The 27,661-nt window shown below is 45.9% G+C and overlaps 4 protein-coding genes across 5 annotated transcripts; 2 read left to right on the top strand and 2 right to left on the bottom strand.

The window, feature by feature from the left end:
- Nucleotides 1-371: 371 nt before the first annotated feature.
- On the bottom strand, nt 372-16,979 carry LOC120657408 (anaphase-promoting complex subunit 4-like). 2 transcript variants are annotated; one of them, XM_039935718.1, is made up of 15 exons: nt 16,801-16,979; nt 15,975-16,086; nt 15,700-15,791; nt 14,726-14,809; nt 14,273-14,512; nt 13,176-13,253; nt 12,927-13,063; nt 12,448-12,608; nt 12,244-12,344; nt 12,089-12,163; nt 11,640-11,819; nt 1,637-1,846; nt 1,393-1,542; nt 1,127-1,208; nt 372-1,030 (listed from the first exon to the last, which is right to left on the bottom strand). In XM_039935718.1, exons 1-15 carry the CDS (start codon nt 16,888-16,890, stop codon nt 918-920), a joined length of 1,905 nt encoding a protein of 634 aa, XP_039791652.1. In that variant the 5' UTR covers nt 16,891-16,979; the 3' UTR covers nt 372-917. The 2 variants fall into 2 exon arrangements, with proteins under 2 accessions (XP_039791652.1, XP_039791653.1); XM_039935719.1 differs by lacking the exon at nt 16,801-16,979 and adding an exon at nt 15,095-15,151 and having other exon boundaries at nt 15,975-16,016.
- Nucleotides 16,980-19,161: 2,182 nt separating this feature from the next.
- Nucleotides 19,162-22,798, top strand: LOC120657406 (peptidyl-prolyl cis-trans isomerase CYP21-4-like). Its single transcript, XM_039935715.1, has 8 exons — nt 19,162-19,359; nt 19,773-19,977; nt 20,117-20,156; nt 20,519-20,569; nt 20,993-21,078; nt 21,669-21,806; nt 21,924-22,071; nt 22,445-22,798. Exons 2-8 carry the CDS (start codon nt 19,826-19,828, stop codon nt 22,529-22,531), a joined length of 702 nt encoding a protein of 233 aa, XP_039791649.1. The 5' UTR covers nt 19,162-19,359; nt 19,773-19,825; the 3' UTR covers nt 22,532-22,798.
- A 296-nt stretch (nt 22,799-23,094) lies between these two features.
- On the bottom strand, nt 23,095-25,018 carry LOC120657407 (60S ribosomal protein L35a-1). Its single transcript, XM_039935716.1, has 4 exons — nt 24,847-25,018; nt 24,522-24,750; nt 24,375-24,418; nt 23,095-23,389 (listed from the first exon to the last, which is right to left on the bottom strand). The coding sequence occupies exons 1-3, from the start codon at nt 24,912-24,914 to the stop codon at nt 24,377-24,379; spliced, it is 339 nt and encodes a 112-aa protein (XP_039791650.1). The 5' UTR covers nt 24,915-25,018; the 3' UTR covers nt 23,095-23,389; nt 24,375-24,376.
- Nucleotides 25,019-26,020: 1,002 nt separating this feature from the next.
- On the top strand, nt 26,021-27,169 carry LOC120654257 (beta-1,3-galactosyltransferase 6-like). The gene has a single exon (XM_039931772.1). It carries the CDS (start codon nt 26,074-26,076, stop codon nt 27,040-27,042), a length of 969 nt encoding a protein of 322 aa, XP_039787706.1. The 5' UTR covers nt 26,021-26,073; the 3' UTR covers nt 27,043-27,169.
- Nucleotides 27,170-27,661: the final 492 nt, after the last annotated feature.

Genomic DNA, 27,661 nt, shown 5'->3' with positions numbered 1-27,661 from the left:
GTGCTGACTGCCTTTGCGTCCGATCCGGTATACGACGGTGCTTCAGTAAAGCACGCTACAAGAATGTCAGCTTTGGTACCACGTGACGGATGGCACGGCAAATCACGGAGTCATGTGCCAGCTAACCAATCTAGCCATTTGTACAAGATTATGCCGATGCACAGAGCATATTGAACTTGTTCTGCGATCGCAAGCTGCTACTACAACTGCATCGGTTGTTGCAACGAGACCGTAATCGATAGTACTACCATCAATTGCCAAAACAAAATTAAAGACAAACATGGTTGCAAATCAACCGATGGTACACGGTGCCGGATCTACAGGCGTACAACATATAAGTCCCAGCAAGATATTTAAAAATGCCAAGTGAATTAGCATACTGGAACCAAGAGAAAAATTTGCATTTAATATGTTTCCAAATCAAAGCAGCTCGAACGGTGCAACTACGGAAAATGTCCTCGTTTGACATATCAGCCCTTGTAACCATCAAGATTAGCAAGGTACTCTTTTGCAAGTTAGCGTTACACCAATATTTGTAACACAACACCATCAGAAATGGGCACGGCTATAAATAAAGATATTGCGAAACCATTTCCAATCAAGCTCGCTTTGCCGACAACCACGATCAAGTCCAATTTGCAGAGCCCACCCATACAGCTGACAGTTTCAGCCCCAAAAGCGGCAGCACATTCTGATCTGCCACCACGCTGATGTAGCTTCCGAACCAGAGCTTGCACTGCTTTAGAGCTTTGTCGTGAAAACTAGAGGCAAGTTAGTTTCCGTACATATTGCTAACTCCCAGCTCCTGCCTCAGCACAGGAAGGGCAGCAGACAATGCTGATGCGTTGTTTTCCTAGCTTAATGTGGTATGATGAAATTGAAATTCGCTGAAAAAGCTGCCGCAGATTGGATAATAATCACTCCATATCAGAAACTCCGTCCTCATCCTCATCCTCGTCCTCATCCTCATCAAGGATATAAACCAAGGCATGCCTCCGAGATGAAAAGACACATGCAACTCCTCTTGATGCTGCATAAAACGATCAGAGAAGCAAACGTCAGATGTGTCACACCGTAATGCACTAACAATTAAGATTCCTATAAAGAAAATTCATAATCAACATACCACTGACTGCAAGTGGAGTAGATACAGTGTGAGGTATGCTACGAACTTTCCCATAATCTGTGTCCAATTGAAGATCCAGTGCCTACAAGGGTCATGACATGAAAGAAGCAAAGATATTACCATTTAACAGAAAAGATATGGTTAACATAATGAGTACAATGGCATAAAATAAGTTGGTGCCAATACATTGTAAGGACTAGCTGCTATGAAATGAAGTACATGCCGGTAAGATCAAACATAGAATAAACATTTACAATAATTATTACCACCAGTTTTTGCAGACTGTAAATATTTGTGGGGAATGTTCCTGAGAGCAGCGTGAAGGAAAGGTTCTGTGTCTGCAGCATCACCATCCAAGATCTTCCAGGGCTATCAGAATGAGACCTTTCACTAAGTAGTAAAACAATTTGATTGTCCTGTTTCAAAAATGGGTAAACAATATTTTTGTAAGCTATGCTAAGTACTGTACAAAAACTGGAATATTGTCTAAATACAAACAACAGGGAGTACCTTATAAAACGATAAGTCAACACACTCATATTCGTCAGGCATATGCAATAGAAACCCTGAAAGTGACGACATGCTGAGAGCAGTACAACAGTTACCGGAGTCCTTTATGACACCGATGCAATTTTTTTCATTAATTGATCCATCAGGTATCTTGAAGCATACATAATCAGTCCATTTATGTGAGGATTCCTCATGTTGTGAATCTCCATCCTGTTTTTTAAAGTAATAATGGGTAAAAATTATGAAGAACAACAGCATCATTGAATTAATGCAAGGTACAGTAGCAAATAGTGAGTATGATTTTACTTTATGACCATGATGCAAACACACTTGTCAAAAATCACTGAAGAGAACGTGAACCTTATAGAACGATATTGATGTCAGTGTACATGATGAAAAGGTATCTGATTGTAACACCCCTGTGTTAATTGTGCTCGCTAATCACGGTTTATTTCGCTAATCGTGGACTCAAGTTCGTCGTTAGCGTTAATCGGATTCGCATAGTAATCTTTGTTTTAGCGATGTTCGATCTCGTTTTTGTCCTTGATCCGAGCCTCAAATCGATTTTCGCCCAAAACGAAAGTTGTAGATCTTTTCTTCCTCTACAACTTTTATTTTGGCCAAATTTCAAGTTTCTATATGGAAATTGGAGTTTCAACTAGTCAAACTCGAGCTAAAATCTTTCAAACGAGTGAACAGAGCAACTGCTCGGCACTGTGCACGCCCGCGCCCATACCGGCGACTGAACGCCGGCAAGCGACTCCACGCGTCATCTATCCCGACGATCCTCGTTGTCCGAGCACCGCTCTTATCGTCGCGCGCGCCCTCGAAGCTTCCAGTTCCCCATTCCCCTTCCTCGCGCCGTGAACGGACCGAGCGAACCCTAGCTCATTGCGCCGGCCGTCGTTCGTCATCCCGCCGGCCAACCCTCGCCACCTCGCTTCGATTCGTCGCACCCCGAGCTGCGCAGCCTCGCCGTCCACCCACTCCGACCCCCCACGAGCGCGGCCGTGCCCAAACCCGGCCGAAATCGAGCTCAGACTGTCGCCCGCCATGGCTGTCTTCCCCGAGCTCCGCCCCTCTACGCCGAGCTTCCACCTCCGGCCGTTCCCCGCCCAAAACGAACCCTAGGTGAGCTCCACAGCCACCTCCTCTCGCTCCCCGAGCTTTTCCCCGCCGGAATCCGCGGCTGCCGCCGCCGAATCGCCGCCGCGCCGCCGCGGAACGCGCCGCCCGCCCCGCGCGCACGCCGCCTGCCCTCCCTGAGCCAGCTCGCGGGCCGCCGCTGTGCGCCCTAGGGCTGCCAGGACCCCCTGGCCGCGGGTGCCGCCCGCCTCCGCCGCCGGTTGGCCGTGGCCCGGCCGGAACGGCCGCGCGCCGCCGCGCGCCCCGCCCCGCGCACGCCACCTCCGCCGCCCGCCCGCTGCGGAGCGTCCCCGCGCCGCCCTACGCGCCTCCCTGCCCCACCGCCCGCCCTGGCCTCGGCTCCGCCGAGCCACGCCGCCGGCAGGCCGCCGCCGGCGGGAGCCAGGGCCGCTGCGGCCCGCCTAGCCGCGCGCCGGCCGGCCGACCGCCCGTGCGGCGCAAAACAGAGGAGTGGGGGGCGGGCTGGGTCCCTGGCAAGTGGGGCCCAGCTGTCAGCCCCCTCTCTTTTATGTTATCTTTCAATTATTTCGGCTGGTAATTCTAAATTGCCTAGAAATTCACGAAAAATACGAAAAATGCCAAACAAATTTTGTTAGGTTTCTAAAATCAAGACCTTCTGTAGAAAAATACTCATGCATGAAAAATATCACTTTTGCCCCTGCTTAAATTATGTTTTGTGTTTAAACTAGTTTATTTAATACCGGTTGTTCCGTTGCTCTAAAAATTATGAAATTTATTTAGTAGATTAATCTTTGAATGTGTAGTCCACTGAAAAAGTTTCAGGTGCTTAGCCTGTGTACATTTTTGTGGATCTATTAGTGTTTGATTTCTTTTCTAGGGTTAAAATAAATACTTTCTGTCGTCAATAATTGTTGGAAAATTTATGTGGCATGCTTATCAAAATCATGTTATTTTGGTAACTTCTTGTGGCTTGATCATATCTGCATGTCGAGTCCTTGCTTTTATTTGGCTCCTAGCTACACTTTTCTTTTATAAGTGTGGTTATTTGATTATTGTTTCATGCATGTGTAACCTCAACAAAACAAACTCCTGTCTTACTCCGTGCTGCCCTAAGCAAACTTAGTAGTTGATGTTTTGAAGGAAACACTTCAGGCTAAAAGGAATTAGCAACCGAAACCCATCTCAGCACTACACCATTCCGTTGGACTGTAGTTTTGAAAGTGTGGTTTATCGGTTTTGTTTATAACTCTAGTTGCGCGTGCTGCATTGCATTGTATCTTTTCGTGAATCTCATGCATGGCATATTTTTCCTCGTGTAGCCGCTGACACCGAAGTCGCCTACGAGCTGGTTGCCGAGCCGATCCAGGAGCCGCAAGCGGGAGAACAGCAGGAGGACACAGTCGAGCACGCACCTGAAGAAATCGCTAACCCCGCTGACTTGCAAGGCAAGCCCCGGAGCATATCCCTTATTTTAATTACTCCATGTTATATTTAAATTATTATGCATTTACGTTCAAGGAATTGATTGGAACCATAGAGGCATAATCTTGATACCCAGTGTCCTTACTAGTGTAGGTATCGCTAGCACTGCTAGGCTTAAGTAAACTCGGTAGAAGACGGGTGATTTCCTGTCACCCGCGAGATATAGGGTTGTTACTTCAGGCAGTGTTGTCAGGAATAAGGCAATGAGAAGGAAATTGGAGACCGGGCGGAGGGAAAGTTGGGCATGATATTTGGGTAAAGAAAGTTGAGTCTCCGCCTGTGTCGATTGAGGACCGTTCCGTTGTTGGCCCTTTGACTGAGGATTGAACAGTACTAATCACATACCGGAAGTAGGAGGTAGTCGAAACCGGTAAGCTGTGTACCACATTACAGCGGTGATTTGAATTCCGCCATGCTACGCTGGGCGTGGGAGTTGGCGGGTGTTGGATAGGATGCCGCCTCCGGGTTCTCCGGGAGTTCACTGCGAGGGGCCCATCACCTGGGTTTTAGCAGGCGTAGTTCAGATGCCGTGGTAATGTGGAAACAGTTGACGCACATGGCCCGACTGGGCTTGCATGTGTCGTGTGAGTTAGGTCCACCTTGCAAGGTTAAATCGGATCGATTCGCCGTGACTCGCGGATATGAGAGCCTTGGTCAATGCGTCGCATCGTAGTAAGAATTGAAAGGACAAAAAGAGAAAAGATGGGTCTATGTTGATGTTCCTGAAAAGATAATATGATTAACCATGTGTGCTCTAGAGAATTAGGCAAACCTAGTTTCTAGATATCAACACAATTGGAGCTAAAATATTGAAAGTAAGGATCCAGTATTAGTAGCTTTTCAGCAAAATAACTCCAGAGCCAAAGAGCTGTGCATGTCTAGATAGTGGGCTAAGTATACCCATAGACGGGTAAGCCTTGCTGAGTATTAGAATACTCAGGGTTTGGTTGTAACCCTTCCGAGCAGGTTGTATTCCGGAAGACTTCAAGGAAATTAGTGCGTCCTGGAGTGGTCAGCCTCTTCCTCCAGGTTGGACGGTCGAGTGGGTTCCGTCTCCTCCGTGAAGTGAAGGCAGGTGAGCCTCACATCAGTGGGCAAGATGTGAAGCTCGTCTTTTGCCATCGACGTTATCTACCGTACGGTATTTTGAAGTTTGTTTCAAACTGTTTGTATTTTCCGCTGCGTTTGAACTCTGTATTCGAAAGGTAGCTCTGGCTTGTAAAGCTTTATTGTAAATTAATTTGGAGACTTTTATTTTAACTCTGGCTGTAAGTTAAGTTTGGAAACTTTTGTTGCTTGTAATCACCTGTGCTCGTCTTTTGGCGAGAGTTCCTGTGCAACCGATCCTGGTTAAAGCAGGCAGTCTGAGTGTACTGGTGAAGTGCATTATTGGAGGATTAAGTTAAATGGTTAATTAGTGCACTTGATCGGTATTATTTGGACTGTCCTGTGACAGCTGGCATCAGAGCTAATTGCACTGGGGGGTGATTACTTGAGTGCTTAACTGCAAAACTTTTGTGTTTTTCGAAAAGTTAACGCTAGATGCGCTAAGGAATAGGATAGATAGTTCGTATGCCCTAATTATGTGTTATAAGTTAGGTGGCATCTAAGTATCTATTTCATTCCAGCACTTCCAGCATTTACTTTTCGTTAAACCTTACTTTTATGCACAACTACTATTCTGTAACGACGCACCTACGCTGAGGTAAGCAAGGTGAGCATTCTGGTAGTCCTTAGAATAGCCCACGTGTTTCATACGTGCGCGAGTCCCGTATGATGAGCATACGAGGAGGTGATAAGGCTCAATTCAAACGAGCCTGTCGCTATCTGCCGCCTGATATGGAGTGCGGATTTCATACCGTGTGATTGTGATCACGGTCATTTCGTAAGGCAATGTTACGAGATGTAAACCTGTCATGCGGTTGGCCATGACCGTGACCCTTGGGACACGTCTATCCTTGGATGTCCCGTAAGGCGAGTGTACGGGAAGTGAATACGTCGTTATGACGTATGCAGCGCTGCCCATTCAGCGTCGAACGTTTGGGTGCCGTATCTATAGTGGACGGTAATGTATGGGTGAATATGTGGGAAACTGCATATGCGTTACCCGTGTGGCGTAGGACACATGGGGGCCGTTCGTGTGTGCTGGCACGAAGGGTCCAGAAATGGATATTTATCTCTCTCTTGTTGTTTTGGTTTGTCTGCAGGAATACTAACTCCGTTAAGCGCGCTATGAAATCCTTGATCGTAGGAACGACTAGTATATATAGGGAGAGTACGTAATTGTGCCACTAGTCGTCTTCGTATACCATATTTGGTACTTGTTTGAGTGAGAAACGATAGAACGTGCATGCATCTTGGCTTAATCTTGAGTTTGATTGATTGTCATGCTTGTCGCGTCGTTTGCTAAATGTGATGCTTTTACCTAAAGGTTCACCTAGATTTTGTGTTGTTAGTAGTGAGACCTATACAGTCTGCTAGTCTGACCCTAGTTGAGAAGATCTTTCTCAGCGGCTTTGGATCATGTGAGAACATTTCCAGTAGATCTTAGCTTGTCATTCAAGTCAACCTCTTGATTCATGTCTTGGACCAATTCCAACAAGCCACTGTTACTTTTTGTGGCAAAGCCTTGAGTTTGCCAACAAAGTCCTTCAATCCATCGTTCAATGATCGGCCTATCATTGATTTCGTAATCTATATTGTTGGCTATTTTGATTCTAACACCGGACCTCGAGGCCAAACTCGTCGAGGCCAAGCTCGCGCGGGCGCACGCCGCGCAGGCCGTCGCTCCCGCCGCGCAGACGCCCGTGGCTGCGCCCGCGGTGCCTCTGCCCGCGATGCTCGCGCCCGCGCTCCTGCACGCGCCCATGGCGCCCGTGCCCGCGCCCGCGGCGCCTGCATTCGGTATGCCCCCCGCGGACGCGCCGTTCGCCGCCGCCGCCTTTCGCGGGCAGCCGATCGCCGCCGGAGCTACTACGGCCGACGACGCTCTCTCCGTGGCCCTCCTCGCCGCCAAGCCCGAGGCTTCAGCGGCTCAAGAGCGGGCCTGCGCAGCTGCCCTCGCTTGGGAGCGCGAGCGCTCCGCGGCCGACGCTCTCACTCGTCGGGTCGTCGCAGAGAAGCCCTACTTCCTTGTCCCGCCCGACGTCCCCTTCACCGAACACGGCGCTTCGTCGGCGGAGGGGGCGTGGTGGTGGTGCTCGGGGCACTCCGGACCCGACTCCGGGTCCCACTCCTGCTCCTGGCCCTGGAGGTACGCCCTGACCATCCTTCAGCGCCCCATGGCCAGGGCGCATCCCGATGTGGCTGTTTCAGGGTCAGGGGGGCCTCGTCCTCAGCCCTAGCCGGCGGCCATGCTCGCCGCTGCTGCTCCCCTGTTCGCGCCGTCCTGGACCCTACCTGCTCCACCCAGCAAGCAGCCGACCTGGCCTGGGGGGTGGGACCAGACCGCACTGGCGCAGTCCTTCAGCGCCATGGGGCGGACGCCGCCGGTCAGCACCGAGTGGATCGCCGACTCGGGTGCCTCCTTCCACACCACCCCACATGCCGATATCCTCTCTTCTGTCCGACTCCCACACCCCTCTTGTCCTTCTTCCATCATGGTTGGTGACGGGTCTTGCCTTCCTGTCACCGTCGTGGATTCTGCTCCTGGCTCCTTTCGTCTTCCCAATGTCCTTATTACTCCGCAGATGGTTCATAACCTTCTTTCCATTCGTCAGTTTATAGCTGACAATTCTTGTTCCATCGAGTTTGATTCTTCTGGCCTCACTTTAAAGGATTCGGCCTCCCGGCGTCCGCTACTCCGGTGTGACAGCACGGGGCCCCTTTACACCCTTCGCCTTCCTTCTTCCGCTGCAACACTCTCGCCTTCTTCTTCGCCCTGGCCGTCTTGGTCTGCCGCTTTTGCCGCGACGCCGTCTTCCACCACCTGGCACCGCCGTCTTGGTCACCCTGGCCACAACGTTCTGGCTCAGCTCAGTCGTAGTGCTGATGTTCCTGGTACTAGGGCTCCTGCTGAGCTCCTCTGCCATGCGTGCCAGCTCGGTCGTCATATTCGGCTCCCTTTTTTTCTTCTTCGCATGCGACGCATGCATTTGATCTTGTTCATTGTGACCTGTGGACCTCTCCTGTACTTAGCCTTTCTGGTTATAAGTACTATCTGGTGGTGGTCGATGACTTCTCGCACTACTATTGGACGTTTCCTTTGCGCGCCAAGTCTAAGACCTTCCTCACCCTCCTCCACTTATTTGTCTGGGTGTCCACTCAGTTTGGCCTCACCGTTAAGGCCGTCCAGTGTGACAACGGGCGGGAGTTCGACAACTCCACCTCCCGTTCTTTCTTCCTCTCTCGGGGTGTCCAGCTGCGTATGTCTTGTCCGTGTACCTCTCCTCAGAACGGCAAGGCTGAGCGAATGATTCGCACGACGAACGCCGTCGTGCGCACCCTTCTGATCCAGGCATCTCTGCCCCTGCGCTTCTGGGCTGTGCCTCCACACCGCCACCTACTTGCTTAACCGTCTTCCGTCCACTGCTTCTCTTGCTCCCACTCCACATCACGCTCTTTTCGGTACCCCTTCTCGCTACGACCACCTTCGGGTCTTCGAGTGTGCGTGTTACCCTAACACCTCCGCCACTGCTCCTCACAAGTTGGCGCCCCGCTCGACTCGTTGTGTGTTCCTTGGTTACTCCCCTGACCACAAGGGGTACCGATGCTTTGACCTCACCTCTCGTCGCGTCCTGATCTCCCGACACGTCGTCTTTGACGAGTCGGATTTCCCCTACTCCACCTCCTCCACACCTTCTCCTGACCCCGAGCTGGAGTCTCTGTTTCCGACTGACCCGGTGGTTCAGCCACCTTTTCCTGTCTGTCCTTTCCCTGCAGGTTTTCCCGGTACACCGGCACCGTTCCCGGTGATCCCTGCTGCACCAACCGCGGTCCCGGTGCCCGCAGTCGCGCCACGTGCGGCCCCCGGACCTCCAATCGTGCCGCGCGCGGACCCGGTGTCTCCCGCTGCGCCACGCGTGGCCCCAGTGCCTTCCCCTGCACCTGCGCGGTACACTGAGCCGGTGCAGGTGTACCGGCGCCGTTCGGCGCCGACACCGGCGCCGCCGCGGTACGCTGAGCCGGTGCAGGTGTACCGGTGCCGCCTCCTGCTCCGGAGGCCTCCTGCTCCGGAGGCTCCTGCGACGCCTCCACCGGAGCCGTCACCGCCGCCGCCTCCACCGGCTCCCTCTCGAGCCGAGCCGGCGGTGTACCACCCGCCCGTCGTCCATCGGGATCCTCGGCATATCCATCCCATGGTGACTCGGCGGATGTCGTCTCCGGCCGCGACTCTCTCCGCCACCGAGGGAGAGCCGCGGGTCTCTCCGGTACCCTCCTCTGTCCGCGACGCCTTGGCGGATCCTCACTGGCGTCGTGCGATGGAAGAGGAGTACGCGGCTCTTCTTGCCAACCAGACGTGGGACCTCGTGCCGCGTCCGTCTGGTTGCAATGTGGTGACTGGCAAGTGGATCTGGACGCATAAACGTCGGGCTGATGGCACACTGGAGCTCTACAAGGCTCGCTGGGTTTTCCGGGGGTTCACTCAGCAACCTGGTGTGGACTATGATGAGACCTTCAGCCCAGTGGTGAAGCCCGCTACTGTACGCACAGTCCTCTCGCTTGCGCTCTCGCGCTCCTGCCATGTGCACCAGCTGGACGTTTAGAATGCGTTTCTTCACGGCACTCTGTCCGAGACTGTCTACTGCTCTCAGCCAGCGGGATTTGTGGACTCGAGTCGTCCGTATATGGTCTGCCGACTCAACAAGTCTCTCTATGGTCTGAAGCAGGCTCCTCGGGCTTGGAACTCTCGGTTCGCTACGTTCTTGCTGACATTGGGGTTCACCGAGACCAAATCTGACACGTCTCTCTTCATCTACCGCCGTGGGGACGAGACTGCATATCTGCTGCTCTATGTCGATGACATTGTGCTCACAGCCTCCAGTCAGCTGTTGCTTCAGAGTGTCATCTCCTCTCTGCAGCAGGAGTTTGCTATGAAGGATCTGGGTCAGCTACACCACTTCTTGGGCGTCACTGTTGAGCCTCGCTCGTCTAGTCTTCTCCTTCACCAGCGGCAGTACGCACTCGATATTCTGGAGCGGGCTGGGATGACTGATTGCAAGCCCTGCTCCACTCCTGTCGACACTCAGGCGAAGCTGTCTGCTGATCTGGGTGATCCGGTGGCTGATCCTACTGCCTACCGGAGTCTGGCTGGCGCTTTGCAGTACCTCACCTTCACCAGGCCGGACCTCACGTACGCTATTCAGCAGGTCTGTCTCCATATGCATGATCCCCGGGAGTCACACCTTGCTGCGCTGAAGCGTCTCCTCCGCTATGTCCGTGGCACTGTGGACCTCGGCCTGGAGCTTCACTGCTCGTCATCTGCTGAGCTGGTGGTCTACACTGATGCTGACTGGGCTGGCTGCCCGGACACTCGTCGTTCCACTTCCGGCTACGTTGTCTTCCTGGGCGACAACCTGGTCTCCTGATCATCCAAGCGGCAGCCGGTTGTCTCCCGCTCTAGTGCTGAGACGGAGTACCGCGCTGTCGCTAACGGCGTGGCGGAGGCGTCCCGGCTACGACAGCTCTTGGCGGAGCTACACAGCCCGCTCGCCAAGAGCACGCTCGTCTACTGCGACAACGTCAGCGCCGTGTATCTCTCCACCAACCCCGTCCAGCATCAGCGGATGAAGCATGTGGAGATCGACCTACACTTCGTGCGCGACAGAGTCGCCATCGGCGATGTTTGGGTACTCCATGTCCCGACTACCTCCCAGTTTGCTGACATCTTCATCAAGGGATTGCCCTCCTCAACCTTCTCGGAGTTTCGCTCCAGCCTCAACTTAGCCGGTGGCTAGTTGTGGCTGCGGGGGGTATTTGCCCTTTGTACTCTATTTGTACTCTCTTCTTGTCCAATCTTGAACACCGCTGCGCCGGTAGTTCAGACTGCGGGGGGTGTTGGCTTTCTTGTTGTCCAGTCTTGAACACCGCTGCGCCGGTAGTTCAGACTGCGGGGGGGTGTTGGTGTATATGTGAGCCCATGTATAGAGGCCCATGTATAGGAACTATATATACCCACTCTTCTAGGGTTTGGAGGAATACAAGCAATTATTCTCTCCAACAGTTACTCTAGAATAAATCCTCAACAAAATAACATTACCACTGGCCATAAATGCATATAAGAAACTGACAGGAATATTCGTTCAGCCTAATACTCTAATAAACACAGTGAATAGGAACCTACAATTTAGCATACTCTGAACATCAAAAGAAATTGATCATTTTTTAGGTAGGATGCAGGAGCTTCATTTTCAAAGGACAAAAAAGCCAAGTCCAATGGACGTATTGAAATATGCAGAAGGATAATAAAAAGTACCAGATAAAGAACAGTAGCTGCAACCCTTGAAAAGCGCTCAACTTGAACAACTAACATCCCTATACTCTCAGTTACACCATCCATAAGCTTTTCATCTAACCCGATAATTTGAAACCGTGAACGCCATCTTGCAAGGCCTCTTAATTCTGCAAGTCTGAATGAAATAATCTCGACAGCAGGCTGTAAAGAAAGAATACAAATAAGACGTCTAACTTTTTAATAGAAACAAGATAAAAGGTACTCATAAAAACATGGTAGTCCAGCAAAATGAGATGACCATGAATTTAGGGAACCACATAACTAGCTACATTTACATGTAGAAAATCCAGTTTAGCAACCCTAACTAGTAGAACGCCAAGAAAAATCTACAATGTCACCGTGCAGTGAATCAAACTAGAAAACAGTAGTCCAAGTGCATATTTCTGTGGCATCAATAGGTAGTAGTTGACCTGAAGATGCTCACTGACAATGCCACGAATTTCTCTTCCAGCACTGTCAACAGCCTTGGCTATCCTCTTGAGACCCTACCCACATATGAAATGACAATTCAGGCAGATTGACTCAGAAGCTAAGCTACAAAATTTGTAGTAGTAGCAAAAATTACTGCTTCGCCAAGTGAACTCGCTAAAAATTGGTGAAGTGCTGGACTTGTTCGTGTCCCAAACAAAAGGCTTAGAAATTCATCCTCGGAACTAGATTCCACTCCTGTAAGTAGGTAGAAATTTTCATGTTAGAAACTTCCGATTGTGGAGACAGAATGAAGGTATGGATTTCCTGATGGCTATGGTTGAAGAGAAACCAATCATACCATGTGCAGCTATCAGATTGGGCAAGGCCCTAAATTTCTCATGAAATAAATTCATAGCACTTGACCATTGTTTGGATATCAAAGATATGGAAGCACGGACAACTTCAACCAGATCTTGAATACTCGATGCTTGTTGGGACACCTGATGCAGCTCATTTTTTCTTTACAGCATTTATGGATGGTAAAATACAAATTTTAGTACATGACAATAATAAGCAGAAGTTGACACCCAGAACAAGAGTTAAGATCCGTTACAAAAAAAATAGTAACAAAATACTTTTGGTATGTTTTTAGTAATGAATATTTGCACCTGTCTATAAAGAGCTGAATTGTGGTTTGTAAAGCGAGTGAATGAGACCATCAAAAGATAAGGTAATTCTAGCACTAAATGTGGATCTTAGTTTAGAAGTCAGCATACAACAACGATATATGGTTTCTGAACAAGCAAGTAAAATTCAATGAAACGGTTATGTCATTACCGGTTGAAAAAGATAGATGTATCTAGGTAGAGACAATGTAATCCAGCAGTATTACAGTTGTGAGAAAGGTTTTCGGTGTCAATCAACTTTCCGTAGCACAGAAGAACCAATTTCTGGAGGTTTCTTGATAAAGAGACCTGATATAAGAAGAAAATAAGTTCACAGAATCTCTTTTTTTCTTAAACGGAAGTACACTGCATCTCATATGTAGCAGATTAAGATGTGCATTGGATACTAATAATTAATTACCTTGCTTACTGAAGCATCCTGGAGTTGATAATTCTTTTTTCCAGAGGATTCAACAATGATTGGAATCTTATTTATGTTCTGAAATGTCAAGGCATAAAGCTACTGATTCATAGAGCCTTGAACAGGATAATATTCATAAAAAAATAACACAAAAGAATTAGGCAGCAGCGGTTGAAATGTCCATACAGTCAGCCCTTGAGATTACACAGAAATTTAGATAAAAGCTAAATGAATAAAAGATATGAAACGTCACTACTCCTACCATGTTACACCACCAGACCATCATTTACAACAATCAGGGGTATTTCCAGCATTTTGTGAATAAGTTCAAAGTTTAAATACTTAATACTGAATAGTGATGACACTTTTAAAAATACTACGAGTATTTTTTTCTTAGCTGCGTAAGCATTATCCATGATGACACCAAACACTTGTTGGTTTTGCAGGACACTGATGTATGGTGGGTCAGCCATTGATAACAATAATCAAGCCTAAAAGACTTCAGAGCAGAATTTCAGCTTGCTTTGCTTAAAATGGGCATCCTAACAAAAAAATATTTCTGGATGTCAAGTTGCCAACTTCAAAGCATGACAATAACACCTTACTGAACATAGCAAAAAAATTATGTAACTGTCTTGTCCCCATGGTACAGCATGATTGAACAGAAAGAATAGTACTCCCTCCGTCCCTGTATATAAGGCGTAACCACCTCTGGTTCAAAGAACAAGGAACGTCTTTAATTCTCTCTATCAACACTAATATTACTGCATCTATGTACGTGTGTCTAGAGAGAGAGTGCCTTATATTATAGGACTTGAGTAAAAAGTGTTTTTGCCTTATATATTAGGATGGAGGGTCAGAGGGAGTAAGCAAAAACGATGCGCTAGAACTGTTCAACTGCATTAATGCACACCTACAGTATGAATGCAATTTTGTAGAAAAGCTTGCCAGAAGAACCGTTCCATGTTGTTTGTATCATGTTTCCTGTTTACGATACAAAGGTCTCAGGGACAAATTATTTTTTATTGAGTTCAAATTAGGGGGAGCACTGGGTATTCCAAAAATATTCCAACACTGAGTCTCATTCATTTACTTACTATCTTTCCAACAGGAAATATTCCAAAAATGCTGAAGCAAACGCAACCATCTTTACCACCACTGCATAGGATGTTAAAACGCTGACAGGAAGCACTACAAAATTGTGGAATGGCTTCTTCATTTTCATCCGCAAGACCAGTATCTCCAGAACTTAATCCACCTATCCTAGGCATCACAGGAGCAGGAGGAAAGAAACGAGCGGTGCGGTCTTCATAGGGTAAAAAATCATCCTTGTCAGGCTGAAATAAAACAGAAGAGTAAGTAATGAGAACTTTTCAGTAGAGACTTGAATTAATTTTAATTAGAGCTGAATTCATGGATGACTGAACATTTCACGACTACAAGCCACATGAGTTACTCTATGACGTTTATGGGATGGTATTATATATATATATATATATATATATATATATATATATATATATAGCAATATGAGAAAGGCAATAGTGTACCGTTGATAGTAGATCATCTTCTGCCCAGTTCAAACATACAATGGCAACATCGTGGGACTTTATAGTTCTTAGCATCTTCCCATTCTGCAATAAGCTTTCCCTTCAGTTATAAATGCACAAAGTGACAATGTAAAAGAAAAGTAACAAGTAGATCTTGATAGCATGAGAGTTTATATTCAAGAGTAACTAAAAATGGAAGCTGGGCAGCATTCCAAACATAAATAGATCTTGTACTCAATGAAAGCTGGTAGGGAGTATAAGATATTACAACAAACACTACCAATGATTTCAGCAAGTTATGAATTTGAGAAAATTTAACAAAACTGGATAGATTGCCCTGTGATTATAGTGCCAATCAATCACCTCTACCTCTCCATGTAGGCAGAGTTATAGTGTCAATCAAATCATTTTTCCAGTGCTTTCATCCTATGAAAAGAAAACTAGTCAGTGGAAGGTGGTCAAAGAAAAGATTAGGATTGCCTATTGCTGACTATTTGTTGAATGAGGCAGTAGATTTGTAAAAGTTCCTTGCAATATACGCAGTTCGTGGCTAGCTGGAACAAGAACAAACTAGCCCTGCAGAGTGCAGAGGATGCAATATACACAGAGAGCATCTTGAAAAAAAAAGGGGAATATTTCATTTCAAGAGAACAAAAGGAGAAGTTTATCAGAAAAGTGAGGTCTTGATAATCTGTATAGATGATCAAGTAGTGGCTGCTGCGAGAGCCCCAAGTGTATGTGATTGGGTGATCCTGTGTGGCAAACGCAATGAGTATAGCCAGTATTCAAATGCCTCCATTAGAAACATAGTTGGGAAAGAATTCCTTGGAGTCTGTGTCCCAAGAATTGTCTGCTAATAGTTCGTTTGTAAAGGGCAAATAGATGACTGGATCAGGTTATTATGAAGTATGAACAAATGTCCATATAAGACACAAAAAGGATCGAGAGATTTTATTTATCATTCACATACACACCTCAACATCATGCAAAAGAACCAAACCATCTTCTGTGCCAAGTGCTATTATTTTACCATCAGGGCTCCAGCAAATAGATGTGATGCACTTCCCTGAAAAATTAAAATATCTCAGTTCTCACTACCTTTTGAACATTCAAAGCAGATATAACCACTTTAACTACAAATTACAATGCTATACAGGAACAGAATGTGCACTGACATTGTGTGTACTGATTGAAAAGATAAGTAGAAGGAGGCAAATGGAGAGAGATAAAATGAGCGCCGTGGAGCAACCTGGAGAGATTGTCCATAGCCTTTGCCAATTGAAGCGATGGAGGAGAACCTTGGAGTCATCAGTAACCATAGCAAGCAGATCCTTCTCTGGATTCCATTCTGCCATTTTTATCTACGAGTAGTGAAACATGGGCACATCAGTACCTAATGCCTCGTTTAGCATAAATTAATAAGCAGGAACAAAGAAACAATGGAAAATGTGAATTTCGATGTCCTCTATCAATTCTGGACTACATAAATGTACACAAAGTGACAGGTAATGAAATTCAGCATCAGCAACTGTCTGATATGTGCACTTGCTATTAACTTCTCTGTTACTGAAGGATTACTAAGTACTGAATAATGAACAGGATATAAGAGAAATGAGACATATTAAGCATGACGATGGGGCAAACATTACAATACGAAAGTATATTTGCCAACAAAAATTAGCATTCAAAACTGAAATCAGTGCTCCATACCAGTAAAATGGCACCTCGCGACTCATCCAGAGTTCAGACCAACCAGCTTCCACTAAACCCCAGAAACATCCCTCTCTCAACCGGCGCAGTGAGAGTAAGATCCGGTCTAACCTCACAGGAATTATAGCAAACAGTTGGCACGCACGAAACGCTAGTTGCCGCAACCCGAGGACCCACCCGATCCAGCCGCGCTTTCTCGTGAACTAGGCATTACCCTTGACTGCCTGAACCAGAGCGACGGCGCACTATTTCGAAGACATGGTACGGGTTGCAACTGTTGGTTAAGCATCGCCACGCCACGAGCTCGCACACACAGCGTTTGGCTATGCAGAGAGGAGAGGCAGGGGAGGGAGCGGAAACGAGACCTGGAACGGGATGGGCTTGTCGAACTGGAGCTGGAACGGCGTGGCCGCCGCCGCTGCCGTGGATGCCTCCTCCATCTGCTCCTCCGCCATGCTCGGTTGATGCAGGTGGGGGATTTTTTGAGCGGGCGGGCGCGAAGGAGGAACAAATGGCGACGGAGAGCACGGCACCCAGACGGCGGGTCCGCGAGACCAAGAGTAGAAGAGTTTGGGCCAAAAGCAGGCTCACTGTTTACGGCCCACTGTCATGTTTCGCAGCAATATTTACCAATGGGCCTCAACGAGGCTCCCATGTGTTATCCAATAAGATAGCTAATTTGGCTTTCTAAGGAAGATTTTATTCGAAAAAATCATGTATTTCATTCAAACTAGGTGAATACTCCGCGCGTTGCCGCAGGATGTTCTATATAATTTTTAATTGTGATTTTCAGATTTAGTCAGGAGAGAGTTAAGAGTTGGTCTTTTTTTACACGAAGGTAGATTATTCTATAAATTTAATTTAACTTGATAAATAACTGAGCATGATACATACGCGGTTTTCTATGGAATGAAAATTTAAATTATTGAGAAACTAACATAGAACTGCAATAAATAAAGTTGGACCCGATCTTTTTAGCTACCGAGGATAGTACAGCCTTTTAAGGCATCAGCTAAGTGGAAGCATTAGTTGTTGAGTAACGCTTAAAATTTGATTTCAGGAGATGAAAGGAAGCATGAGTCTGTTGCCTTTCAGATGGATGGACCGGTATAAAGATTTCATGGCAATCTAATGGTGGAAATTTTGTGATGACGTGAATAGCTTGCATGTTAAGAAAAATAGCAATTAATGAGTTGTAGCGGGGAGTTTTTTATAAGAGTTATAGACATGCTATGAACGATGTTATGCCTCACCGTAGGTCGTTAAGCCTCTGCAAGAAACAGTTGCCACAGTACAGGGGCTCTCTCAAGATCGTTTGCTACAGTAAATGAGCCCGCCAAAATCAACCATCCGACACAGGCTGACTATTTTTCAAATTAATAAAACTAGTCGAATGGCATTTCCTAGAAACAACTCGCCAGACTCATCCGAATACCCCTCCTAGTTACAGACAATAATGAGTTGATGACTAGTGACAGTGGTGGAACATTTGGTCAAGTATCACTACTAATCTCTGGCTTTTTTCATATGTCCTTCATCTTTTTTTTTCAAAACAACCTTCATCATTTTTAGGATAACATTTCCTTTGACGTTGTTATTCTTGACATTTTGCAAGCTTCTACATAGGATTAGGAACGAGGAACATTACATAGCTATTAATTTACTCGATACTCGTTTCTAGCACATAATTTGCTGCCTAGTATATGCTTTTTGTGTTTCTATTTTTGCGAGTAAAAATATTCCATCATAAACAAAATTACCAACAGCTTATTAATCAACAATAGCTTAAGTATGACGGCATGAGGCTAGTCTCAATGAAGATTTCATGGAGGGTTTTAGAGTATTAAATATCATCAGTTTTGCTAATATTGTAAGTAGAGAGAAGGATAGAATTTTATGGAATATGAGAAAAATTTTATCACTATAAAACTCATCTAACATAATTACTTAGTTTCGAATTCCCAATCTAAATGGCCGTGTAAAAATTTCCGCGAAAACTTTTTGGTCCTTTGACCACTAATTTAGAGTATTAAATAAAGTCTAATTACAAAACCACCTCCACAACCCCGTGTAAATCGCGAGACGAATCTAATGAGGCATTTGATCGTGTGATTAGAGAATGGTTACTGTAACATCACTGTAGCAAATGATCAATTAATTACCATCATTAGATTCGTCTCGAAAAGTTACACACATATCTGAAAAAGTTTTGAAAGTAGACTTCATTTAGTACCCCATGCATGTGAGATTCTCTTCTCGGGAAACGTGCACGTAAAAATCAATGTAGAAACCAAACACGGCCAATAATTACTAGTATATGACACAAAATTGTACACTAGGCCCTTGTTTAATTGCAAAATCCAAAATTCCAAAACTATCACATCGAAATAGAATCTTATATGCATGGAGTATTAAATCTAGATGAAATAAAAAATAAATTATATAGTTTGCTTGTAAATTGCGAGACGAATCTAATGAGCCTAGTTAGGCTATGATTAGATACTAAATTACTACAGTACACATGTGCTAATAACATATTGGTTAGTTTTAATAAATTCGTCTCGTAGTTACAGACGAGTTCTATAATTAGTTTTATAATTAATTTATGTTTAATACTTAAATGTAAAAAAATCATTTTAAAAAAAATTATGGGAGCAATTAAACAAGGCGTAGACTGGCCTGAGTGGCGATTAGTTGAATCACGGACGTTGCCTGGAAGCTACCAGCCTCCAGGGTCCCCTCGGCCCTTGCCCCTCAGGCAGTCAGGCTCATCTCTGTTTCTTGCCCCCTTTCCCCTCTGGCCCTCTCTGTCTCTCCTCCCTTGGTCTTCCACTCTTCCTTTCCTGGCGGCGACGACTGGGCAAGCGGCGGCGCCATTCGTCACGTCTTCACCCGGTTCTTTGCCGGCGACGAGCATCCACCAGGTGTGCCCCGCCCCTTCTCTTCCCTTCTCTTCCCTTCTGCTTTGCGAAACGGAGGACCCCAAACCCTAACAAAGCTATTTGTATTCGGATCTGATATAGTTACAATATATTACCTACTAACTTCGATTTTGTTTAAAAACATTCGATTTTGTTTGAAAAAATATCGAGTTTACACCCATGTCCTATGCTTGGTGGCTGGGTCCGACCCTGTCACCCTGGCGTTGTGCTTTAGATATCTCTGGTAACAGGGTTATTCGAAGCCATGCTTAATTACGCAGAGTCTTTCCCATGTTCTTCAAAATGTGGCCTCTTTTTGCATTGCTCGGAATATCATAGTCTGATTGCAGATTTCGAGCTGTTTTTTCTTTCTGTTCTCTTGCTATTACTCAAACTTTTATCTTTTCAACTCCTAGACAAGGGAGCTTCCAAGTTCCTAGATAGACCTGTTAACCTGCACGAGTAGCAGATGGCGAGGATAAAGCCCAAGCAACTGCTCATTCAAAGCAAAACGAAGAAGGCTCCGTCTCGAATCAGTTACTCAACTATCATCACATGGAACCTGATTGTCGTCTTGGTTGTGCTATCCCTCTATGCCACTTACAGGCATTGGCATCAAAGGTTAGTGTCCCTTCCTGCATCCTTCATTTTTATTTATTTTGCTATTCGGTGTCCCGAGCATACCTAATCTAGTCAATACTACACTTCGTGGCGATGAACTATGCTCATGCCAATCTTTTTCGTGATTGTTCAACTGCAGGTCAGCCCAAGACATTGAAATGGATCTTCATCAAGCTGAGGTACCTTATGCAACCACACAATCTTTTTTATGCAACTGTGCTATTCTTGACTTATGCTTACCAAACTGCAAGTAGGTATACCTTATTTATGTAGCTGACATGCATTATCTATTTTTTTCCTTGGATTATTTTTCTACTTTATATCTTTGTCTAGTGATAATATGCTTGGTATTGTAATTGTCTATCTGTGGTTTAACTTATCCAAGTGACTATGTTCATTTGCGACAAAATGAAACAGCTAATGAAGATGACTTGAATACTTAATAAAATTGATTTGATAAAGTATTATTGATTTAAGGGACATTGTACTTCAAATGATCAAACTCGTGATTGTTTCTCTTGTGGATTTTTATGACTTCAAGCTTGCTGTGAGACCAGATGATTCAAAAATGACAAGTAGACCAGGATATGCAGTAAGTTTTTCTGTTCTCTCTTCTCAACTCAATTTCTGATCAGTTCATATATGTTGATTTATTATTTAATTATCACTTGGGTATATCTTGGAGACAGGTTTCCTATAAATGTGCACTATAAGTTGCTGGGCTGAATAAAGTCATGATTTATTTTCTTCATGCATGATAACCCTTTGAAATTTCTATAAGAAAATATTTTTCTGCTGATAATTTATAAATTTGTGCATGGGAAAACAACTTTACTTAATTTCTTGTAGCATAGAGACATGGCCTTGTGTGTGAAGCCCAAGCAAATGACTGCCTTACAAATTTTTGTTGCAATAATGCTCTGCACTATGAAGTATTTTTACCACCTGAGTTACTGCAGCTGACCATCTTTGATTTGGATAGAAGCATAATGCCACTGCCTAACTTTTTCTCCAGGTAATGAACACTGGCAAAGGCCCAATTACTATAGAAATATACAAAGATGCTTCTGCTGATGTTGTGGATAGATTCATCAACTTATGGTAAGCACTAGAAATTGTAATATAGGTGTACGTTGTTGGTTAAAAAGGACTTAGCTTGACATATTCACCATATATGGTTAATCCACAGAAGTTTGGAAGATTCAAAGTTTAAAATAACTTTAGCATAATAAATATTTGAAAATTTAAGAGTGGTCGATCTGTGCACTACAAATATGCAATAACTACAAATATGCAACGTGGCCTATAAGTATGAAGTATACCTTTTTAAATTTGATGGATCGAACAGTACCTGCTAGCCTGCAGCAATTTGGACTAAGATCCGTATAGGATTTATATTCAATCATATCTGAAACATAAAATTCAGCTTGGAAAGCGCTTGCATGATCCCTGACAGGAAAAACAAGTCTTAACACTGTTAATTAATTGGCAATTAATGTGCTCAGTTTGAATCTGTCGTTAACCTATGAACAATTTTGGTTGTAATGATAAACTAGGTAACGACACGGCATGTAGTCGTGGCAGTTTTTAATGCAAGTGTGAAATGCTACCACTAAGTTAAGGGGTTTTCAATATAAACTATCAATATATTAACACTTTATATATCAACTGACATTGATCCTGTGGCACAGCAAGAGTAATCACTTCAAAGGAATGCCATTCCGCCACATCATAAAAAATTTTGTGATTCAAGGTGGTGATTTCGATTTTGATGGAGCTGCCCAAGAATGGATAACAAAAGCTAAAGCCAGTGGGAAGAATGATCTCAGGTCTGGTTCCTTAATAGTGCATAGCTATCATGGATCTTGTTTTTTCTAGACCAGATATTTTACAGTAGCAATTTCTTTAACATAACACATTAACAAAAAGATTCTGCGGTTTTGCAGTCCAGAGCACGAGGCATTTATGATTGGGACTGCTAAGAATCCTAATAACAAAGGATTTGATTTGTTTATCACGACTGCCCCAATTCCTGATTTGAATGACAAGCTTGTTGTATTTGGGCGAGTCATCAAGGGAGAAGATATTGTTCAGGTACTTATCTGAAATTCTCTCTGGAAGCTTTCTTCAGTTGTTTGCCTTGAGTATTAAACTAGAACATATTTTCCGGTTTCCAGTCATTCTTTTGTGCTCAGTGGTTCCTTTACTCACCGAACCAGTAATAAATGTTCATTATGGCTGTGATTTTCTCCCAGAAACTTTATAACCTGTGTTTTCTAAGTTTTATATACCAGTATGTGTCTAATATGCCAACTTATATGGGGATATTAGCCTGACCATGTTGAAATGGTTATCTCGTATGGAGTATGGACATGTGCATGTGCCTGGCCTGTTTACATGTTTTCGTTTAAGTTCAATAAATCAACTTGTACTTACTTTATTTTTGTCTGTTTGTTCACACAAACAGGAGATTGAAGAAGTAGACACCGATGAGCATTATCAGCCAAAGACTCCCATAGGCATCATGAATATCATACTAAAACAGGAGCCATGAGCTGATAGTTTTTGGCAGCCGCATGTACATGAAAACCTTAACTACCTGTCTTCCTACTCTCTGTAGTATACTAGCATGAAAAGGTCCATACGTCTCATTGAGTTGCTGTTGTATTGATGACGTGCATGCGCATGGGATCCTTTGGACGTCCATGAGTTGCAGATTGTGACGGCCTGTTCCATGAGTTTGTGCGGTGTTTGTGTATAAACATCACCTTTGTGGTTTTTTGCCGTCATTAGCTAGCATAAATGTTGTGCAGCTACCCCACTTACCGTTAGCAGTTCCCCCTGAGGATCACGTTGGCCCATTATGATTGATTGATGGTCGCGCCGCTTACCTCGCATGGTGATTAGAGTGGGGAAATGGTGCTTTGATCACGAAATGGGGTACCTTGAGTGCAGTTGGAGAGATGGCCCTGTTGGTTGCCGCCACATCTCAACATCGCCCGCTCTTCACAGCTCGGGCTACACCCGCTTCGAAGATATCTTATTGTAATAACCTCGACAAAAAAATATACTAGTATTGTAGTGCGACCCTCGGACTCAAATTTGGGTCCTTTTGAATTTCAAAAACACAAATTTGTTTGTGCCGGCATAGCCTTTTGGTCAATAACTGATTAAGAACCCGACAACTGATGCAATGTGGGCTACGAACAAAACATGACAAATTACTTTCAGTTCCAACTTCAACTCCATATAAGATTTAGGCCCACAACACCAAAACCAGGGAGAACTTCAAATGGTTCTCAAATAGACAGTTCATGTCGCTAACTCTTAACCTGAACAGACCCCTTACAAGGAACTTTTTAGCTCAAGACAACCTAGCAGATAAGCACAATCCTCCACATCTTGAAATTATCTGCATTGGAAGATACATGGATTAGTAGCGGAAAAAAAAGAATGTGTGATTATATTGAGAAAATCTTTGCAGGATAATTTGCACACAAAACATTTAGTGATGGCAAGAACAGATAGTCAGGGAAGTACATTTCCTGAGAACTTCATATTCAATAACTAAACAAATGCATTGGAGAAGAAAGGCAAAAAGGTCATTCTGACTCTGTTCAGCAGTCAGAATACAGCACAAATCATGGAAATGAAATTAGAATGAGTTTAGCCTGAAAGAGTCCTGCCTATGAAATGGTGAAGTTAAGGGCACAAATGAATGAAAATATGATTAAAAAACATCAAAATGTAAATGTCTTCCATCCTAACCAAACAAGCCAGCTATTGTGATTTTTCACTTGGTTAATGACTACCACACCAATGACTTTCAGTAAAGTCCTATTCATGGGCACAGAAATAGCTGTAAGCTGTCTCTTTGAACACTTTTTTTCCAGCAATGTGGCACCAATGCAATTTTAGAAATACAAAATAAAAGGCTCTCTTAAAATGACGTTGGTTAGCTTCATTATTCAGTGGTGCACATTTGAAAACAAGCCCAAGTAATAATCAACTAATCCTTAATTGGGCAGGGTGCAACTACATGAAACAAACTCATCACTGCATTAAGAAATATAGGATGACACTATATTTTCTTATGATGCTCAATCACAGTTATGCACAAGGCACCACTGTCAGCAAAAGGATCATTTAGAATATTTACATCCTTACCAAACTATACAAGTTGCTCAGGATACAACGCAAGTCACTACCAGATAGGTTCAAGGTATTCAACAAGATTCAGGTCGCTCAACTATGACAATGTTAATCATTGATGAATAATAGCTGACTGCTACACACAAAAATAAACAGCCGGCACAAGTCCATTCTGACGCTTATAGGCAAGAAACAGCATACTCGGTCCATAACAGAAAGTTGAGTGAAATGCATTTGATACTAACCTTTAGATGCTGCTGGGGTACATGAAGACTCTGACCTTGCGCCCCTGCAACAACATAAACACCACAACAGAATTAGCTCAGAACACAAAAGTGCCGAGCAGGAACCCAAATATTGCATGGGGAGGGCGGTCCAGCTCAGTAGCTCACCATAGACTCCGGCGGCAGGTTGGACTTGAACTTGGCGCGGACGACGCCAGAGTTGCCGTGCGGGCGGGTGACCTTGCCCCAGATGCAGCGGTAGTGGGTGCCGCTGCTCTTGGTCTTGGCCTTGTAGATGTACGCCATCCGCTTGCCGCAGTACCACGCGACGTCCTCCTTGGTGTTCACCCCCTCGATCTGCACCAGCGACGTGTTCTCGTACTGGTTCGACTTGGACCTGCGTCAACCACCGCCCGCCACCGTCCCGTGAGTCGCAGCGCGGTGGAGGAGCAAGCTGGGGGCGATCGATTGGAGTGGGGGAGAGGGAACTCACCTCTTGTATCCGAGGATGGTGCCCCGGACGTAGAGCCTCACGCGCTGCCCAGTGCGCCCCTTCACCATCTCGCCGTTGCCGCCGGAGCCGAGAGCTTCGGAGGTGGGGTGCTGGGGATGGGAGGGGACGGCGCAACTACGAAGGGAAGAAACCCTAGCAGGCGGCGCTAGCAGGGGTTAAGTATCCTCCGGTTTCGAAGGTGAACGGTCGAGATTGGATCGTTGATGCATCGACGGTTCTGATCGATGTATTCAGTGGAGATTGCGGATATGGTGGGCTAGGGTTTACACTTCCCACATGGCATCGTAATTGGGCCGGCTACTTCTACGGCCCATGTGAATGGCAGTACGGATGGGCGAAAACAAGAAAGGACAAAAATCTGGCCCGTTAATTTTGGATGCATTAGCATTTGACTCAAAAAAGACAAACGCAGAAAGAGGGAGATGAGGCTGTTCGGCTGATCCAATCTTGACTTGTCTCGACTTATCTCCTCTCACATAATACTATTCATTCTACCAGCCGAATATTATTCACTGGATAGCCGAACAGCCTCGATGTGATAAGGTCGGCATTGGGTGGTATTGGTCAACGAGTGCACGTTTCCTTCCTCGGATCCTGCTCGCTCCCGATCTACGCAATAAATGGGGTCGAAGAGCTCCGGCGAAGACGATTGCACCGGCGGCAGCCACGAGCTGACCGGGCTTAGATCTAAGCCAATTATATAGTCACATGTTGCAGTAATTAACAGTAAGAAACGCTGTGTGTGGACAGCTCAAGACATCGATCTGCACCCATCATCACTACAAAAATAGAAGCGCGATTTATTTAAAGATTACCGCACTTGATCTAGGAGTACCTTCCGGTAATTAAGAACGGCGCTCACAGTGTGCGTCTCCTACTTACTCCCTCCTTCCCCGTTTATAAGGCATGGTGAAACATGACACGGTCTTCTAAACAACACTTTGACCATTTATTTATCATATATTATATCACTTTTGATTATAAACTTATAATCATTGTAAAATATATTTGATTATGAATCCAATCATATGAAATTTGCATTATAAAAATAAAAATTTAATAGTCAAATTATTAGTCAAAGATGACAAGGTTTGAATCTTGATATACGTGTATGCCTTATAAACAGGGAAGGAGGGAGTAATAAGCTTGCTTAACAGCTCGTCAAGCAGCTAGAGAGTTCAAGCTCCTCACACTGCTGAGTCAAGGATGGCATCTCGTCCCATCTCTCTCGTGCTCCTCACTGCCATCCTTCTCGCGGTCATCTACCTCGTCGTCGTCCCCGACGACTTCAAGCTCACGGAGGTGTTTTCTGGGTCGTCGCCATCGTGCGCCAACAATGGCTCCGCGGCGTCGATGACAACGTCGACGGCGGCCCAGCTGGCAGCCGACGACGCGGTGGACCTGCGCGTGTTCATCGGCATCGTGACCGTCCCGGGCGCGTACGAGCGGCGCGCGCTCCTGCGGCTGGCCTACTCCCTCCAGCCGCGGCCCGCCGGCGCGGTGGTGGACGTGCGCTTCGTCCTCTGCACCGTCGACAAGGAGGAGGACCGCATCCTGGTGGCGCTGGAGGTGATCGCGCACGGCGACATACTGGTGCTCAACTGCACGGAGAACATGAACGACGGCAAGACCTACGCCTACTTCTCCGCCGTGCCGCGGCTGTTCGCCGACCGGCCCTACGACTACGTGGGCAAGACCGACGACGACACCTACTACCGGCTGGCGTCGCTGGCGGAGTCGCTGCGGGGCAAGGCGCGGCGCGACGCGTACCACGGGTTCCTGACACCCTGCCACTGGCTGCCGGAGAAGCAGTACATGTCCGGGATGGGGTACATCGTGTCGTGGGACGTGGCGGCGTGGATCGCGGAGACGCCGGAGCTCCGGGACGACCACGACGACTGGGAGGACGTCAACTTCGGCGGGTGGCTGCGCAAGGGGGGCAGGTACAAGAACGTGTACAACGAGGAGCCGAGGATGTACGACTACTGGGACAGGGAGATGGACGCCGACATCAACTGCTTCCGGCACGAGCACAGGGCGGACGCGGTGGCCGTGCACAAGCTCAAGGACCGCCTCAAGTGGGCGCGCACGCTCCACTTCTTCAACGCCACGCAGGGCCTCAGGCCTTCCAAGATGTACCATCTAGACTTGGAGAACAACATCTACCGGGTGTAGAGTAGAGATCTATACACTGGACTGCTTAGCTTTGTTTTCATTTATTTATTTGCAGAATTCTAGCTAGTCTTCCTCCAATTTCTGGATCCGAGGCTCACGTTTATCAAGGGAAGAAATATGAGCTCTGCATTGCATTGTCAGGGGCTCACGTTTCTCAAGTGAAGAAATATGAGCTCTGCATTAGGAGATAATCCCAAGTGCCCAACAACTTCAGACCTAAACATGCAGTAAGCATTCGCATGATTGGTCTGCATCTGCCACATAGGTTGCCATGTTTATGCGTCTTGCGTTGTCTCCCTGGGACTTCTTATCTGAAGTGGTTTGGGTGATGTACTGATCTGGCACCCAGTTGTCTGATGTTGGTTCAAGAGTGTAAATATTCTATCCGTATTAGGAGGTATTGTGCAATGTTTGGATCGCGATTAATAGTCATGATCTTATTTAGAGGTTAAATATAAATATACATCCATGTATTTGCACTTAACCCCCTAAATTAATTGCATTGTGATTTAGGGAGGATTGGCTAACTATACTACTTTGACCGCAGTTGATGCTACAGGGGCTATTCCAGCCGTTGATCCTTTGTTTGCGGCCCAGATCAAGCTATGGCTCAAGTGAA

This window comes from Panicum virgatum, chromosome 1N (genome assembly GCF_016808335.1).
Source record: "Panicum virgatum strain AP13 chromosome 1N, P.virgatum_v5, whole genome shotgun sequence".
Lineage (NCBI taxonomy): Eukaryota > Viridiplantae > Streptophyta > Magnoliopsida > Poales > Poaceae > Panicum > Panicum virgatum.
This window is presented reverse-complemented; position numbering and strand designations above follow the sequence as displayed.

Bases quoted from the DNA above. Each gene is read 5' to 3' on its own strand.
- LOC120657407 (XM_039935716.1), bottom strand. From the start codon at position 24,914: ATGGTGAAGGGGCGCACTGGGCAGCGCGTGAGGCTCTACGTCCGGGGC. The intron at 24,751-24,846 runs GTGAGTTCCCTC...TGGTTGACGCAG, and splicing joins ACCATCCTCGGATACAAGAG to GTCCAAGTCGAACCAGTACG. The intron at 24,419-24,521 runs GTGAGCTACTGA...ATGTTGTTGCAG, and splicing joins ACCTGCCGCCGGAGTCTATG to GGGCGCAAGGTCAGAGTCTT.
- LOC120654257 (XM_039931772.1), top strand. From the start codon at position 26,074: ATGGCATCTCGTCCCATCTCTCTCGTGCTCCTCACTGCCATCCTTCTC.
- LOC120657408 (XM_039935718.1), bottom strand. From the start codon at position 16,890: ATGGCGGAGGAGCAGATGGAGGAGGCATCCACGGCAGCGGCGGCGGCC. The intron at 14,513-14,725 runs GTACACTATTGC...GTTTTATTTCAG, and splicing joins AAGATGATCTACTATCAACG to CCTGACAAGGATGATTTTTT. The intron at 13,254-14,272 runs GTAAGTAAATGA...TTGACATTTCAG, and splicing joins TATTTCCTGTTGGAAAGATA to AACATAAATAAGATTCCAAT.
- LOC120657406 (XM_039935715.1), top strand. From the start codon at position 19,826: ATGGCGAGGATAAAGCCCAAGCAACTGCTCATTCAAAGCAAAACGAAG. The intron at 20,157-20,518 runs GTACCTTATGCA...TATGACTTCAAG, and splicing joins TGGATCTTCATCAAGCTGAG to CTTGCTGTGAGACCAGATGA. The intron at 21,079-21,668 runs GTAAGCACTAGA...CCTGTGGCACAG, and splicing joins GATAGATTCATCAACTTATG to CAAGAGTAATCACTTCAAAG.